The sequence below is a fragment of the Euprymna scolopes genome, chromosome 22 (assembly GCF_053919585.1).
Source record: "Euprymna scolopes isolate OS-2025 chromosome 22, ASM5391958v1, whole genome shotgun sequence".
NCBI lineage: Eukaryota > Metazoa > Mollusca > Cephalopoda > Sepiida > Sepiolidae > Euprymna > Euprymna scolopes.
The window spans coordinates 98,968,684-98,981,438 of NC_136503.1; the positions used below are offsets into that span (position 1 = coordinate 98,968,684).

The 12,755-nt window shown below is 31.7% G+C and overlaps 1 protein-coding gene across 1 annotated transcript in view; it reads left to right on the plus strand.

Moving 5' to 3' along the window:
- LOC145243567 (uncharacterized) overlaps nucleotides 1–12,755 on the plus strand; it is a 177,668-nt gene that overhangs the window by 146,346 nt on the left and 18,567 nt on the right. The window contains exons 5-7 of the mRNA XM_080106549.1: nucleotides 190–307; nucleotides 7,395–7,573; nucleotides 9,981–10,043. Of these exons, the coding sequence (XP_079962675.1) occupies nucleotides 190–307; nucleotides 7,395–7,573; nucleotides 9,981–10,043 (360 nt within the window). The remainder of the gene's footprint in view (nucleotides 1–189; nucleotides 308–7,394; nucleotides 7,574–9,980; nucleotides 10,044–12,755) is intronic.

A 12,755-nucleotide genomic window follows, 5' to 3' on the forward strand; every position in this document is an offset into this window, starting at 1 on the left:
TACATGGCGAATATATTCGCGGGAAATTTTTTCTCTCATCTATAATGTGTGTGTGCGTAAAATTTTTTCATTTTTCAACTAATAAAAAAAAAAATATACTCTGTTATTTGTAATTTTTTTTTTTTTATTTGATTTAATTTTCCAGAAATACATCCAGTATAATTTTTTTTATTTGATTTAATTTTTCAGAAATACATCCAGTATAATTTTTTTACCCATTTCCAAAAATTTAAAACTCATGTTTTCCAAGTGAAATTAATTGCACTTCCTGGAGGTGTCAACTCCACATATATCGTCACTGCTTATGGTAAGTCCTTTTTAATTTATTTGAACTTTTTTTTTCTTTTTTGTTTCATTCTTTTTTTTTCTGTCTTATTTTTCCCACTTTTTTCACCCCTCCCTTCATCTTTTATTGAATTTCTGAAGATATATCAACAAAACATGGTTAAACAAATTTCAAGTCAAAGATGACAACAGTGTTATCAAATACTAAGAAAACAATATCACAAAAAAGGAATTGGACAATAGAAATTAACATATAAAATTCTGGTACTTGTACAGTTTAATCGAGACATTAAAAAAAATGAAAATATTGAAAAATGTTAATATTGTACGTATCCGTTATGGAATGAAGTTCTCCAAAAAAAAAAATTCACTTTATTTCATCAAGTAGTATTTGTTTTACAGCAAAAAAAACAATTTGTTATGATATTGAGCAAAAGGTTCGATTTTTAGGAAGAAAAGCTAGTATTAAAGATGGGGAGGGAGTGTCAGCGCTTTAACTGGAGTTATCTCCCATGGTGTTTCTAAACTCCAAACAAGAATTAAGAAAAAATCCAAGATGTGGGCCTTCAACGTGCTCTCATAAAAACGTGTTTTTCCGCTGTAAAAAAACAAAAACTACTCAATCAAATTAAGTGAAATTTTTTTCCGGAGATCTTCATTCCATAACGGATAACGTACAATATAACCTTTTTTTTGATATTTTCATTTTTTAATGTCTTGATTAAATTGTACAAGTACCAAAATTATTTTGACAAATTTTCATAGTTGCACTTCTGTCGGTCTCTCAAACAGATTGATCTCTGAATCTTAAGTGGACAAACTGTTTGTGATCGGTTGGAAGATGTGTTTAACTTGATTTTGGGCTTGTCATATGTTATGTTAACTCCTCTCAAAATAAAGCATCATTACTTGTTTTAATTGTGATTTGCTTTGGACGTAGAATGTGTTTGTTACACCAGTAACAGAAACCACATATATCAAGACTGCAGCTGTGGAAATGAAGTATCGAATTTGGATGAACACAAGTGGACGATCACGACCTGTGCAATCTAATGCTATAATACACATGAATAAACATTTTCATCTTTGAATAATCACTACCCTCTCCTTAAAATCAAATGGTTCTAGGTCAGTGTCAGCATGCAGTCACTTTTCCTGGCAGTGGGTGCATACTAGTTGTGACTGTTTATATTTTATTTATATATTTTATTGCTGGTAAAAATTACACATTTCACAATAATACAATATTTTATCGACAGACAGATAATAAAAATGTTAAATGAAATGATTTTAAACTATGAGCAAATTTGCACATGCGCAAAAGTAATAGAAATATGTTAGCAAGTTGAAATAAACATTTTGAATTTCAACCTGCCGACTTCTGTACGCGTTAATCATCCATCCAAACAAAGATTTTCCTTGTTATAAACCGTCTTTGGTGTATTTCCTGTTAATTTTAATGTTATGTGACCAGTAGTCTGAGTTTATTGGTTAAATATTTACAAACAGACCCACACACATAAATGCATCTACTGTTTTATTTGTGTGTGTGTATATATATATATATATATATATAAGTAGGTTGTAGTTTGCTTGAAGCATTGTTGAAGAAAATTATAAGGTAAAATTAAAAGCCAAGAACAATGCGAGATTTTTTTTTTTTATATATAGAGTAAAATTAAATGCAAACAAAAGAAATAAAGTTCTTTTTTGTTGTTTGTTTTTTCTTTTTCACACAAATTTTAACTCTAAACAACAGTAATTTTTTTTTTTTTTCTGTTGTAAATCACCATTGAATACAACAGAAAAAAAAAAAAATTACTGTTGTTTAGAGTTAAAATTTGTGTGAAAAAGAAAAAAAACAAACAACAAAAAAGAACTTTATTTCTTTTGTTTACATTTAATTTTACTCTATATATAAAAAAAAAAAATCTCGCATTGTTCTTGGCTTTTAATTTTACCTTATATATATATATATATTACTAGCAGGGGGGGGATGAAAATACGCTTAAGTAGGATATTTTAATTTATCCAGATTTCGTATATATTATTATAGAGTCGTGATTTTAAAAGTAAAAAAAAAAAGTATTTGGGTGCCATCAGCTAGAATCGAAATCGAAAGCAAAACTGTAGCATTCAAAGCTGGTGATGTTACCACTACATCAACGTGACAAGCATATGAACTGAATAAAAATTAAAAATCAAACTAAGATGAATGTACAAAATGAATAACAATTTTTTAATTTTGACTCATTTTTGACTCCGTAAAAACTATTTTAATCGGCTAAAAACCCATAAAAGAACGGTCCATAAAAAATCCAATCATTTGAGGCCCCTAGTGCCACTCTTCAACTTTTAGTTTCAGAAGAGATAGAATTTGAAAATATGGAGACAGTTTTATTTATTTTTCTCTCTCTCTCTCATATATAAACTACTTAATTTACTCACATAAAATTAATATACGAAAGTATAGATTTATGCGTAAACTTTAAGTATTTACTTCAAAAGTGCTCAATACGTAGGTAGAGCTAGTTAGTAATTTATAAAATATATATGGCGATTAAGCTACACTGAATATTCCGCGTTTCATCCGCTCTATGGACTCTTCAGGCTTATGTGCGAATTTTGTGGTTGTCTGTCGTTTTTATATACACATCTTCTATTGAGATTTTAGTTAGCCAATCAGCTTTCCAGTAATCACCCACCATCAATTATAAAGCAGATTCCTAACTTGATCGTAAGTAGACTCAGCAATAACTCAAGCGATGAAAATGCATTTAACAGGTCAACCAATATCTATGAAACGGCCCTAAAAAATAGTGGATACAAAAATATCGATATCAAATATAAGCAACAAAACACCAATAACTATAATAAAATTAAAAATAGAAGAAAAAGAACTATAATTTGGTATACGGCCCCATACAATCAAATGCTAAAAACAAAACTTGGCAAGAAATTTCTAGATCTTATTGAAAAACACTTTCCCGCAACCAACTCCTTACACAAAATTTTCAATAAAAATACCTTAGTTATCCTACAGCTGCTTCAAAAATTTAGAGATGATAATTAAAGCACATAATAACAAAATATTAAATAAAAACAACGAATAACAAGAAATATTATGTAGGTATGACTTCCTTAAATTTTAAAACTCGCTATTATGAGCACAAAAGTACATTCAACAATAAAAAACACTGTATGAAAACAACGCTAGCAAATGAATACTGGGAACTCAAGGAAAGCGGACATTCGCCGGTAGTTGAATGGAAAATAATAAGACCAGCTACCACATGTAGAGACCTAGACGACCCATGTAGATTATGCCTTCATGAAAAAATTTGCTATCCTGTACTTTAAAGAACCCCAACATCTATTAAACTGTCGAAGAGAAATAGCGAACTACTGTGTTCACAGGATAAAATTTACTCTAGGATAGCGATATAAAATAATTTTAAAACTAACAAAAACAATGGAAAATAAATAAATAAATTAAATAAACATGAATATACATAAACTATCACACATATATGTACATAACATAAAAAAAACCCTAACCTAGATTTAAAACGGGTCAAGAAACTAGATATCCAGGCTAAATAGAGCACACACAAAGGAACAGGTCAACCAGAGGTCAAATAGGCCTTTGTCTGGTAAGTGCATGTTCATTGGCTGATAGGAAGGGCACGGTGGATACTAGAAAGCTGATTGGCTAACTAAAATCTCAATAGAAGATGCATATATAAAAACGACAGACAACCACAAAATTCACGCATAAGCCTGAAGAGTCCATAGAGTGGATGAAACGCAGAATATTCAGTGTAGCTTAATCGCCATATATATTTTATAACTTATAACTAGCTCTACCTACGTATTGAGCACTTTTGAAGTAAATACTTAAAGTTTACGCATAAATTTATACTTCCGTATATTAATTTTATGTGAGTAAATGAAGTAGTTATATATATATATATATATATATATATAATCTCTTATTGTACCTATTTACTATGCCTCCCCACGGGACAGAGTTAGACACCAGGGTCGTTTTTTAACGTGGAGAAAAGGTACAAAAATAAAAATTGTCTCAGTCGTGAAGGATTTCTCCTCCACTGAAAGAGAACAAGAAAATGAAGTGCAGCAACTGAAGAACAGATACTACACTTTGATCTTGTCCCAAAGGCCAAGAAATAATCTCTTATTGTAGCAGTTATATAATAATCGTTTCTTTTTATGTTAGTATATTCTCACTGTAGAATGATTAATGCATTGTTCAGTCAGAACACTTTTGTGCAAGATAACATTTCTGACGAAAGCTTTTTCTTGCGATTTATAGTCAAACTTCGAATGTGTTGTAAAGACGTTTTATCTGTTTCTTGTCACTTGCCATGACTTTGATGAGAGGCGAGATGAAAGTCTAATAAAATGCCTTGTTGCCACTTGTAGCAAGTAAAGAGTGTGGAAGGGGCTCGCATCAAATTTCTGCATGAGTTTATGTAACATGTAATGTCTGGTTAAGAATAAAGAAAAAATAAAATGGCAGCCACGCCCGAGTATATGCTGACGAGTCTCGCAAAATAACGTAAAATCTCATTACTTCCCTACAAATAAGATGGTACCAGCTTGGATTTTTAAAAAAGCCTGTTTTTCGGAGAAGCTGCAGGATTTGGAGTTGTGAGTTTTTTAACCGCAAAATCCAAAACCACAAAAAGACCTGAACTCAATCTTACTTTAATGATGCATCTATGTTTCCTGACTGAAAGTTTTTTGTATTTGTGTTTTTATAATTCTTGCTGGACCATTTGTTGGATTTTTGGGATGCTGATTGATATTGGGATGCTGATTGATATTGGGATGCTGATTGATATTGGGATGCTGATTGATATTGGGATGCTGATTGATATTGGGATGCTGATTGATATTGGGATGCTGATTGATATTGGGATGCTGATTGATATTTCATCGTTCGATAATTCAAACTACTGCTCTTATCTTGTGTGATATTTGCGCAGCGTAACCTCCGATTTTCTTTGGGTGTATCTTGTCGAAATCTGGAATTTCAAACAAAACTTTTTACTTCTGTTAGTCCAAAGTTATTTGCAATTACATTCTTAGCACACCCCGCACTGAGCATTGAACCTTCAACCTCCAGAAGAGTGTAACTTACAATTAATTTTATCAAATACCAGGTTGACAAGAAAGTTCTTGCGGTTTTTAACTTTTAAATTTAGATGAACTTACCTCGGCTCAAACAAAAGTTTATTGATCGAAATCAGCACCATCAGAATGAACAAACTTTTACCAACACAAAACAAGTGTATTTATGCCAGTAACGTAAAAATCTTGCGTTCTGGTGGAACAGTTGCTAAATGCGTTTTTGATATCGCTTATGCTTTACGTGGTAGTCAGTAGGTGAGAGGTATGGAGAGTATGGCTGATGAGGCAGTTTCATAGCTCAATTTCTGCAGGGTAGGTTTCATAGTTCAACTTCTGCAGGGTAGGTTTAACAACGAGTGTTTGGGTATTGTTGTGGAGGCGAATTGGGTCTTTTCTATTGACTAATGCTGAGTGTTGTTGAAGTTTCTGATGCATTTCGTCCATTTGTTGATGGTACTTCCCCGTTGTAATGGTTTTGCCTGCATTAAAAAAAAACTGAAATAGATGAGATCGGTCACCGACCACCAAACAGTCAGATCTTCTTTTGGTACAACTCTGGATTTAGAAAGTATCATGAAACTTCATTGGTGTCTAATCACTGAGCTGAGCATTGCTAGTTATCATCGCACTTATTTATCAATTTTTTTTGTCTTTCCAATGTCTCTCAAGTTGGTGGAAATCGTATATGTTACATTTAATTTAGATGCAAGTTCTCAAACAGTTGTGCGTGGATTCTCTATTGAATATTATATTGTACCTAAAGCTCTTAATTGATCATCTGATGGCTAACCACTATGTTCATTTTCAAGACTCTTGTTGGCACCATGAAATTTCTTAAACCGCTATTGTGTTGTGTGTTCAGTAATGGTTCCTGGATTAGATGCTTCATTGTGAACTGTTTGAATTGAAATAAGAAAATTGTGCAAATTTTGCTTTTTGTTCCATCTTGTATTCAACATTCTGGAAAGAAAACATAATTGTTTTAAAACGATTTAATTCAAACGATTATATAGAATGAAAAACACTCTTTAAAATGATATATAAAGTAAAGATATTATAACGAAAACTTATTTGAAAATACATCATTTGAAATAAAAATAAAAAATTCCGCAAGAATTAATACTTGATCAACTACATCACGGACAATTTTAATATCAATTTTTTGTTTTTTAGATCTACATTTTTAATGCTTATCACTATAAATCTAACTATTTATAATTGCATTAGAAATTCTGTGTGGATTCCAGAATTTGTTAGAAAGATTGTTGAGTTCGACAAGATTAAATTGCTTGAATAAGATGGATTTTAGATCTTAGCTGATGGAATTTGTCATTTTTACTAAAACATTTTTTTTTTTTTTTCATACCTATCAAGACCAGAAGGATAGCTATCTATGCGGTAACCCTTATTACATCTGATCTCCCAACTCTATAATATAGATATTGATGGGCAACCAGTTTCAAGATCAGCTGCAAGCAATGTAACCCTGTGGACCAGAGCAAGGTTCGACATCAGCTTTGGTGTGTAACCACATGTTCAGCTTGCTCCTCAGGTGTCTTTGGCCAACTTTGGAATAATTCATATACAAGGGGAGTCATGGAAAATGGATGTTTTTTTTTGAACGCTCCTTGCTCTCCTTGAGTAAAGGCTAGAGATTGAGGAAGGTACTCTTTAAACCTCCTTGAGATGCCGTTTAATTTGTTATTTGTTTATCTTTTATATTAAATGTTATTTTAGTCAGTTATTGGTTTTGAATTGCTTTCCTTAAAAACATCGATTTTTCGTGACTCACCCTGTATAAAATATGACTCTTACTGTTTTTGTCACCATGTTCTTTGGAATTGTGTCGCCATGTTCTGTTTGGATACAAAAGTTACAAAAAAACATTTTTTTACTTTTTTCCATTTTGTTTAAAAAATAAAAAAATTCATTTTTATTTTTTTAATACCCAGTGAATCCTCTGAAAGTCAATAAAAAGAGAACGATTGCTGTTTCCGTCGACAGTGAAAGCAGCCTCCATGTTGTGTTCGAACCAAGTCGCCAATATGTGGCCGACAGCTACAATGTTAGCCTAATTCAGTTCTCCCACCTTCGGGACCCTTACTCCTCCCATATTGTCCAACAACAACAGGTGCGTATCGCTTCATCTTCTTTCTGTTCGCCAATTTTCATCATTTCAATTGTGATGATTATTTTTTGTACGAAAATTAAAAAATTTAAAAACAAAAATCTTTGCTTCTTGTTCAGAATTCCCTTATTATTAAAAAACGAAAATAAACAAAAACATAAATTGAGTGACTGTATCGCACATGCCATTTAAAAAAAATAAAAAATTCAAACAAAGGGAGATAACTCAACAATTCATACTAGCTATTCTTTGGTTACTCATAAAATTTGATTTTCTAATTTAAAAATAAAACTACTTGATTGATTTACATGATTTTTGGAATATGATATTTTCGTTTCATTCATCACGGATACATATATCATACGGCCTTTTTTTTTTTTTTTTATAGAAAGGGATAATTCCGAGCAAGAACTTCAATTTTATCTTTGCTAGGTCGTAAAATATGATTAAATATATTTTAATTCATGCAGATTTTGTATTATTACAGAACCATTCCGTATTGAATATTATATTGTACCTAAATTATATAATACTGATTTCAAAAGTTTAAAAAAGATGACTTGTATGACATCAGCCAGAATCAAAACCAACACATTTTGTGCTACAGCTGTGGTCTTTATCGTTTGAACTGTTTTTTTGTTTACAAGGGAATCACCACTTATCAAGGCCCAGAGGCCACTCGAGGATAAGGGTTAAAGAGTGTGCAGTGGTCAAAAGGACAATATCATAGTAATCGTTGGAAGAGAAAATTTGGCAAATTGGATTACTTAAGAGGAACGGATTATCAAGAACTTGTTTACATTGAACTTGAAAAAATTAAAACAAAGGGAGATAACTCGACGATTCATACTAGCTATTCTTTGGTTACTCATAAAATTTGATTTTCTAATTTAAAAATAAAACTACTTGATTGATTTCATGATTTTCGGAATATGATATTTTCGTTTCATTCATATACAGACAATTGTGGCAGAAAATTAAAAATAAAATCGAAATACATTCTTCTGAAATTGCATTGTACAATTTCCAGTATTATTGATACAATAGTTACATCCTTTTTATGACAAAACTACTTGATGTTATGTATATACTTTCTTTTTTACATGGAAGTCACCTCTTATCAAGGCCCGGAAGCCACTCGGGGATAAGGGTTATTGTGTGTACAGTAATCAATGGGATAGTATCGTAGTAATCATTAGTATTGGAGATTTGATAAAGTGTCTTACTTAAGGGGGCGATTCATCAGGAATTTGTTTATGTTGGACTTGAAGACATCCAAGTTGTAATCATTTGGAAAACAGGCAAGCGGAAGAGAGTTCCACAGGCGTGCACTTCTAAGAAAAAAGCTTTGTTCGTGGAATCTACGTTTTGATTTAGGCACAGATAAAGAATGGGGAAAATTATTGACGGTGGTTTCAGCTAGACGGGTGTTTATCATGAAAGATTGGCTGGGGGGGGCAGAGATTGGAGCTCAGACGAGCACTTGCCCTGGAAATAATGATAAAACAAAGACAGGTTTGCAATGGCTAGTCAAATTCAAAATCGAAATATTTTTAAATATTAATTAAAATATTAGTAGGTTTTGGTTACTTATATCATTCTTGAAATATTTTACTGTCCAGTCCTTCGAAAAAGTGGTAAAAAAATCATATTTATAATAAATAAATGTTACCAAAGGCAAGATAAGTTACTCTTTTACCCAACTGGGTAGATTTTTAATGTTTTTACTAAAATGTAAAATATTTAATTTGCTCGAAAAACAAGCATTATCAAAGGGTACATGAGCACAAGAAAAATTGGCCACAATATATTTGTTATGTGGCCATTTTTTTTTTTTGTGGCCGCATACCTTTTGAAAACGCATGCTTTTCGAGCCGAATAAAGATTTTATGTTAAGTAAAAACACTAAAAACCTACCCAGTTAAGTAGAAAAGTAACTTATCTTGTTTTTGGTAACATTTATTTGATTTTTTTTTTTTTTTTTTTACCACTTTTTCCATTCTTAATATATCAAATTTTGTTTTTAAAACTTGAATTTTGTCTGGAGACAACGTCAAAATACCTTGAAAAGTCCTTGCAAATGGATATTAAACATCTGTATGAACCTTGCCTGTATTTGACTGTCACAAACTGCTCCCGACGGTCATAAAACTCGGTCGCTTCTAAAACTAACTCCAAAAATATATCCAACTTTTTTTCCTTTCTGTTCCCATCATCTTCATTATGATCCCCATCTTCCTTTTGTCTACCTTGGTGAACAAATTTCTGCCGGTATCTTTTGTCGCACTTTTTTTTCTTTTTTTTTTTTTTTTTTCCCCCAACATTTGGAGGGGGGAGGCTGGCATCAATAGATATCACACTAAATGATTTTTTTTTATCTTGTTAATTCTTTTTCATCTTTTTACCACAGTTGCCCGGAAACCAAACTGAAGCAGAATTTATTGGCGTTCAACCTGGTTATTATCAAATTCAGGTAGGGCAAAATGTTTTTAAAATTTCTTTTAAATGTGTACTTCTGACCTTTACTAGACTAGCAGCAAAATTACACCCCTTCATTGTAGAAATTTCCAGATGCTGGAAGATTTTTTAATTCTAATAGGACTAAATGTTTAAAGAAAGAAAAAAAAAATTTCAAGAGTTATACTTTTTTTTTTTACAAGGTAATCACCACTTATCAAGGCCCAGAAGCCACTCGGGGATAAGGGTTATTGCGTTTACAGTATGTTAGTATTGTACATTTGAAATCAATCGACTTTTTTGGTACAAAAGAAAATAGCAAAGTGCAGAAAGCCATGTAAAAAGACAAAAGATATTGCATATACATATGGGTTTGTATTACTGTACACATAGATTCGAAAAAGTTGTCAAAAAACAAATATATAACAAATAAATGTTATCAAAGGCAAGATAAGTTACTTTTCTACCTAACTGGATATATTTTTTGTGTTTTTATTCAATGTAGCATGTTTATTCAGCTCGAAAAACATGCAGTGTTTACCAATGTATTGGAAAATTCAAAATGGCGCCCAACACTCTCTTTAACATGCTAAGTTTGGGAAAAGGTGTTATAAATAATAAACTAGACAAAATACTATTAAAAACCCCAAATATATGTCAACTTATGTCACGGTAACATATAATGAGCGAATTTCTAACAGTATTTTGTCTAGTTTATTATTTATAACATCTTTTCCTGAACTTACCGTGTTAAAGAGAGTGTCGACCGCCATTTTGAATTTTCCAATACATCGGTAAACACTGTATGTTTTTCGAGCTGAATGAATATGTTACATTGAATAAAAACACGAAAAATATATCCAGTTAGGTAGAAAAGTAACTTATCTTGCCTTTGATAACATTTATTTGTTATATATTTGTTTTTTGACAACTTTTTCGAATCTATGTGTACAGTAATACAAACCCATATATATATATATATATATATATATATATATATATCGTCTTTATACTTGTCCAAGGCAAGATATGGTAAAGCTTATTGAAGCCTCTTCTGGCAGTCTGTTTCAAAGAGCAGAAAAAAAAAAAAAATAGTGCCTTTGTTCCACTGAAACAAAAACGGTGACTGCAAATATCACAACTCCTCTACATGTAGATTTAAATTCACGTTGATGCTATTCTATGTCAGAATCAGGTCTTCCGGTTTGTTTTATGGCATATCAACTTTCACCTATACTAGGTGAAAGAGGAGATAATTCCCATCAAAATTTCATTGTAATTCAAAACAAGTTCATTAAAATAACAACAAAAAATTTTGGGGACATTTATTGAATTAAAAATTTAAAAAGAACTACTTTGCTGAGATCACGTATTTATGTAACTCTAGAAGTGTAAGCCATGTTTAGTTTCAGATGGTTCGTTGTTACACACAAGTCCTGAGAGGTGACTGGTTTGCAGTAGACAGTTCCACAGAGCAAAATATTCTTACCGTGTCGAGACGGAAAAAAACGTGTGAAATTGCTCCAGAAAAGGTTTAATATTTATGGAGCAATTCTGGTTTTTGATTGGTTGGTAGCAAAACGTGAATTAATTCGATTCGTCAGTTCCTAGCAGCATCGTTTATAAATAGAATCGTCCGACTGTGTGGGATCATACCCCGTTATACATCTAAAATATTGCAACAGTAACTTAAAATGTTTATAACTTTATATCGTACATTTTTTTTTTAATGCATATAGCTCATGAATGAGTTGGTCAAGCAAAATAAACTGTTCTTGACTGATGTTCTCAATAGCATTTCTCTTAAAATAATTAATGCTGCTAATAGTGATGAATACTCTGTCAATTTGCCTGTACCTTATGTATTTGTGTTGCAAAGAAAGGCATGCGATGATTGTAGAGAAAGCAGATTTTATGAACGAAAAAATGTGTTATGGATGTTTTAATCTGGTGGGTTTATTAGAAAAATTTAATTCCAATGAAGTTTAGTATAAATTATGTGTTATTGATTGTTGAACGTTCGTGACCTGCTTTTAAAGTTCAACAGAATACGAGGAATCTCGCATAGATGGGCACATCATCAAGTCTATTAAAAATAAAGAAAGTCAATATTGCTAGAGAAGGTGAGATGGTTAAATGTTTCCAGATTGAATACACACAATTGGTGGTCGATCGATTTTGTCTATATAAGGAAATGATTAAAAAGGTCGGATCACCTAATTTAAACACTGTTGTAATTGCTGGATTTTATTAGTTGTTTTTACTATTGTGGGTCACCATTTACCAAGACCAAGAACCACTCGAGGATAAAAATTAATGGGAATAAGGAACATTATGAAGCATTAACATTGATCAATATATAAACTCTATTTCAGTACATTTGGGTGATTCATGGCAAGATATAGTTGGATTTGAAGACGTGTTTTTTAATAGTTTTTTCACCCAAATAAGGCGCAGCGCCACTTGAATGTTAAGGACTAGTTCTTGGAACCAAATTTATAGGGATTACTTAGTGTCATCAGCAAATATACCCATGTCAGAGACAATTTTACAAGGAATGTCATTTATGAATATCAGCAATAATAAAGGTTCAAGGATCGACCTTTGTACGACAGCCATATTTACACCATGTTGTTTTGATGTACCAACATCAAGGACAACCTGGATTTTTCTCTTGTCTGAGAAGAATTTTATGATAAGTATCCATTGCATAATACGATATGACTTA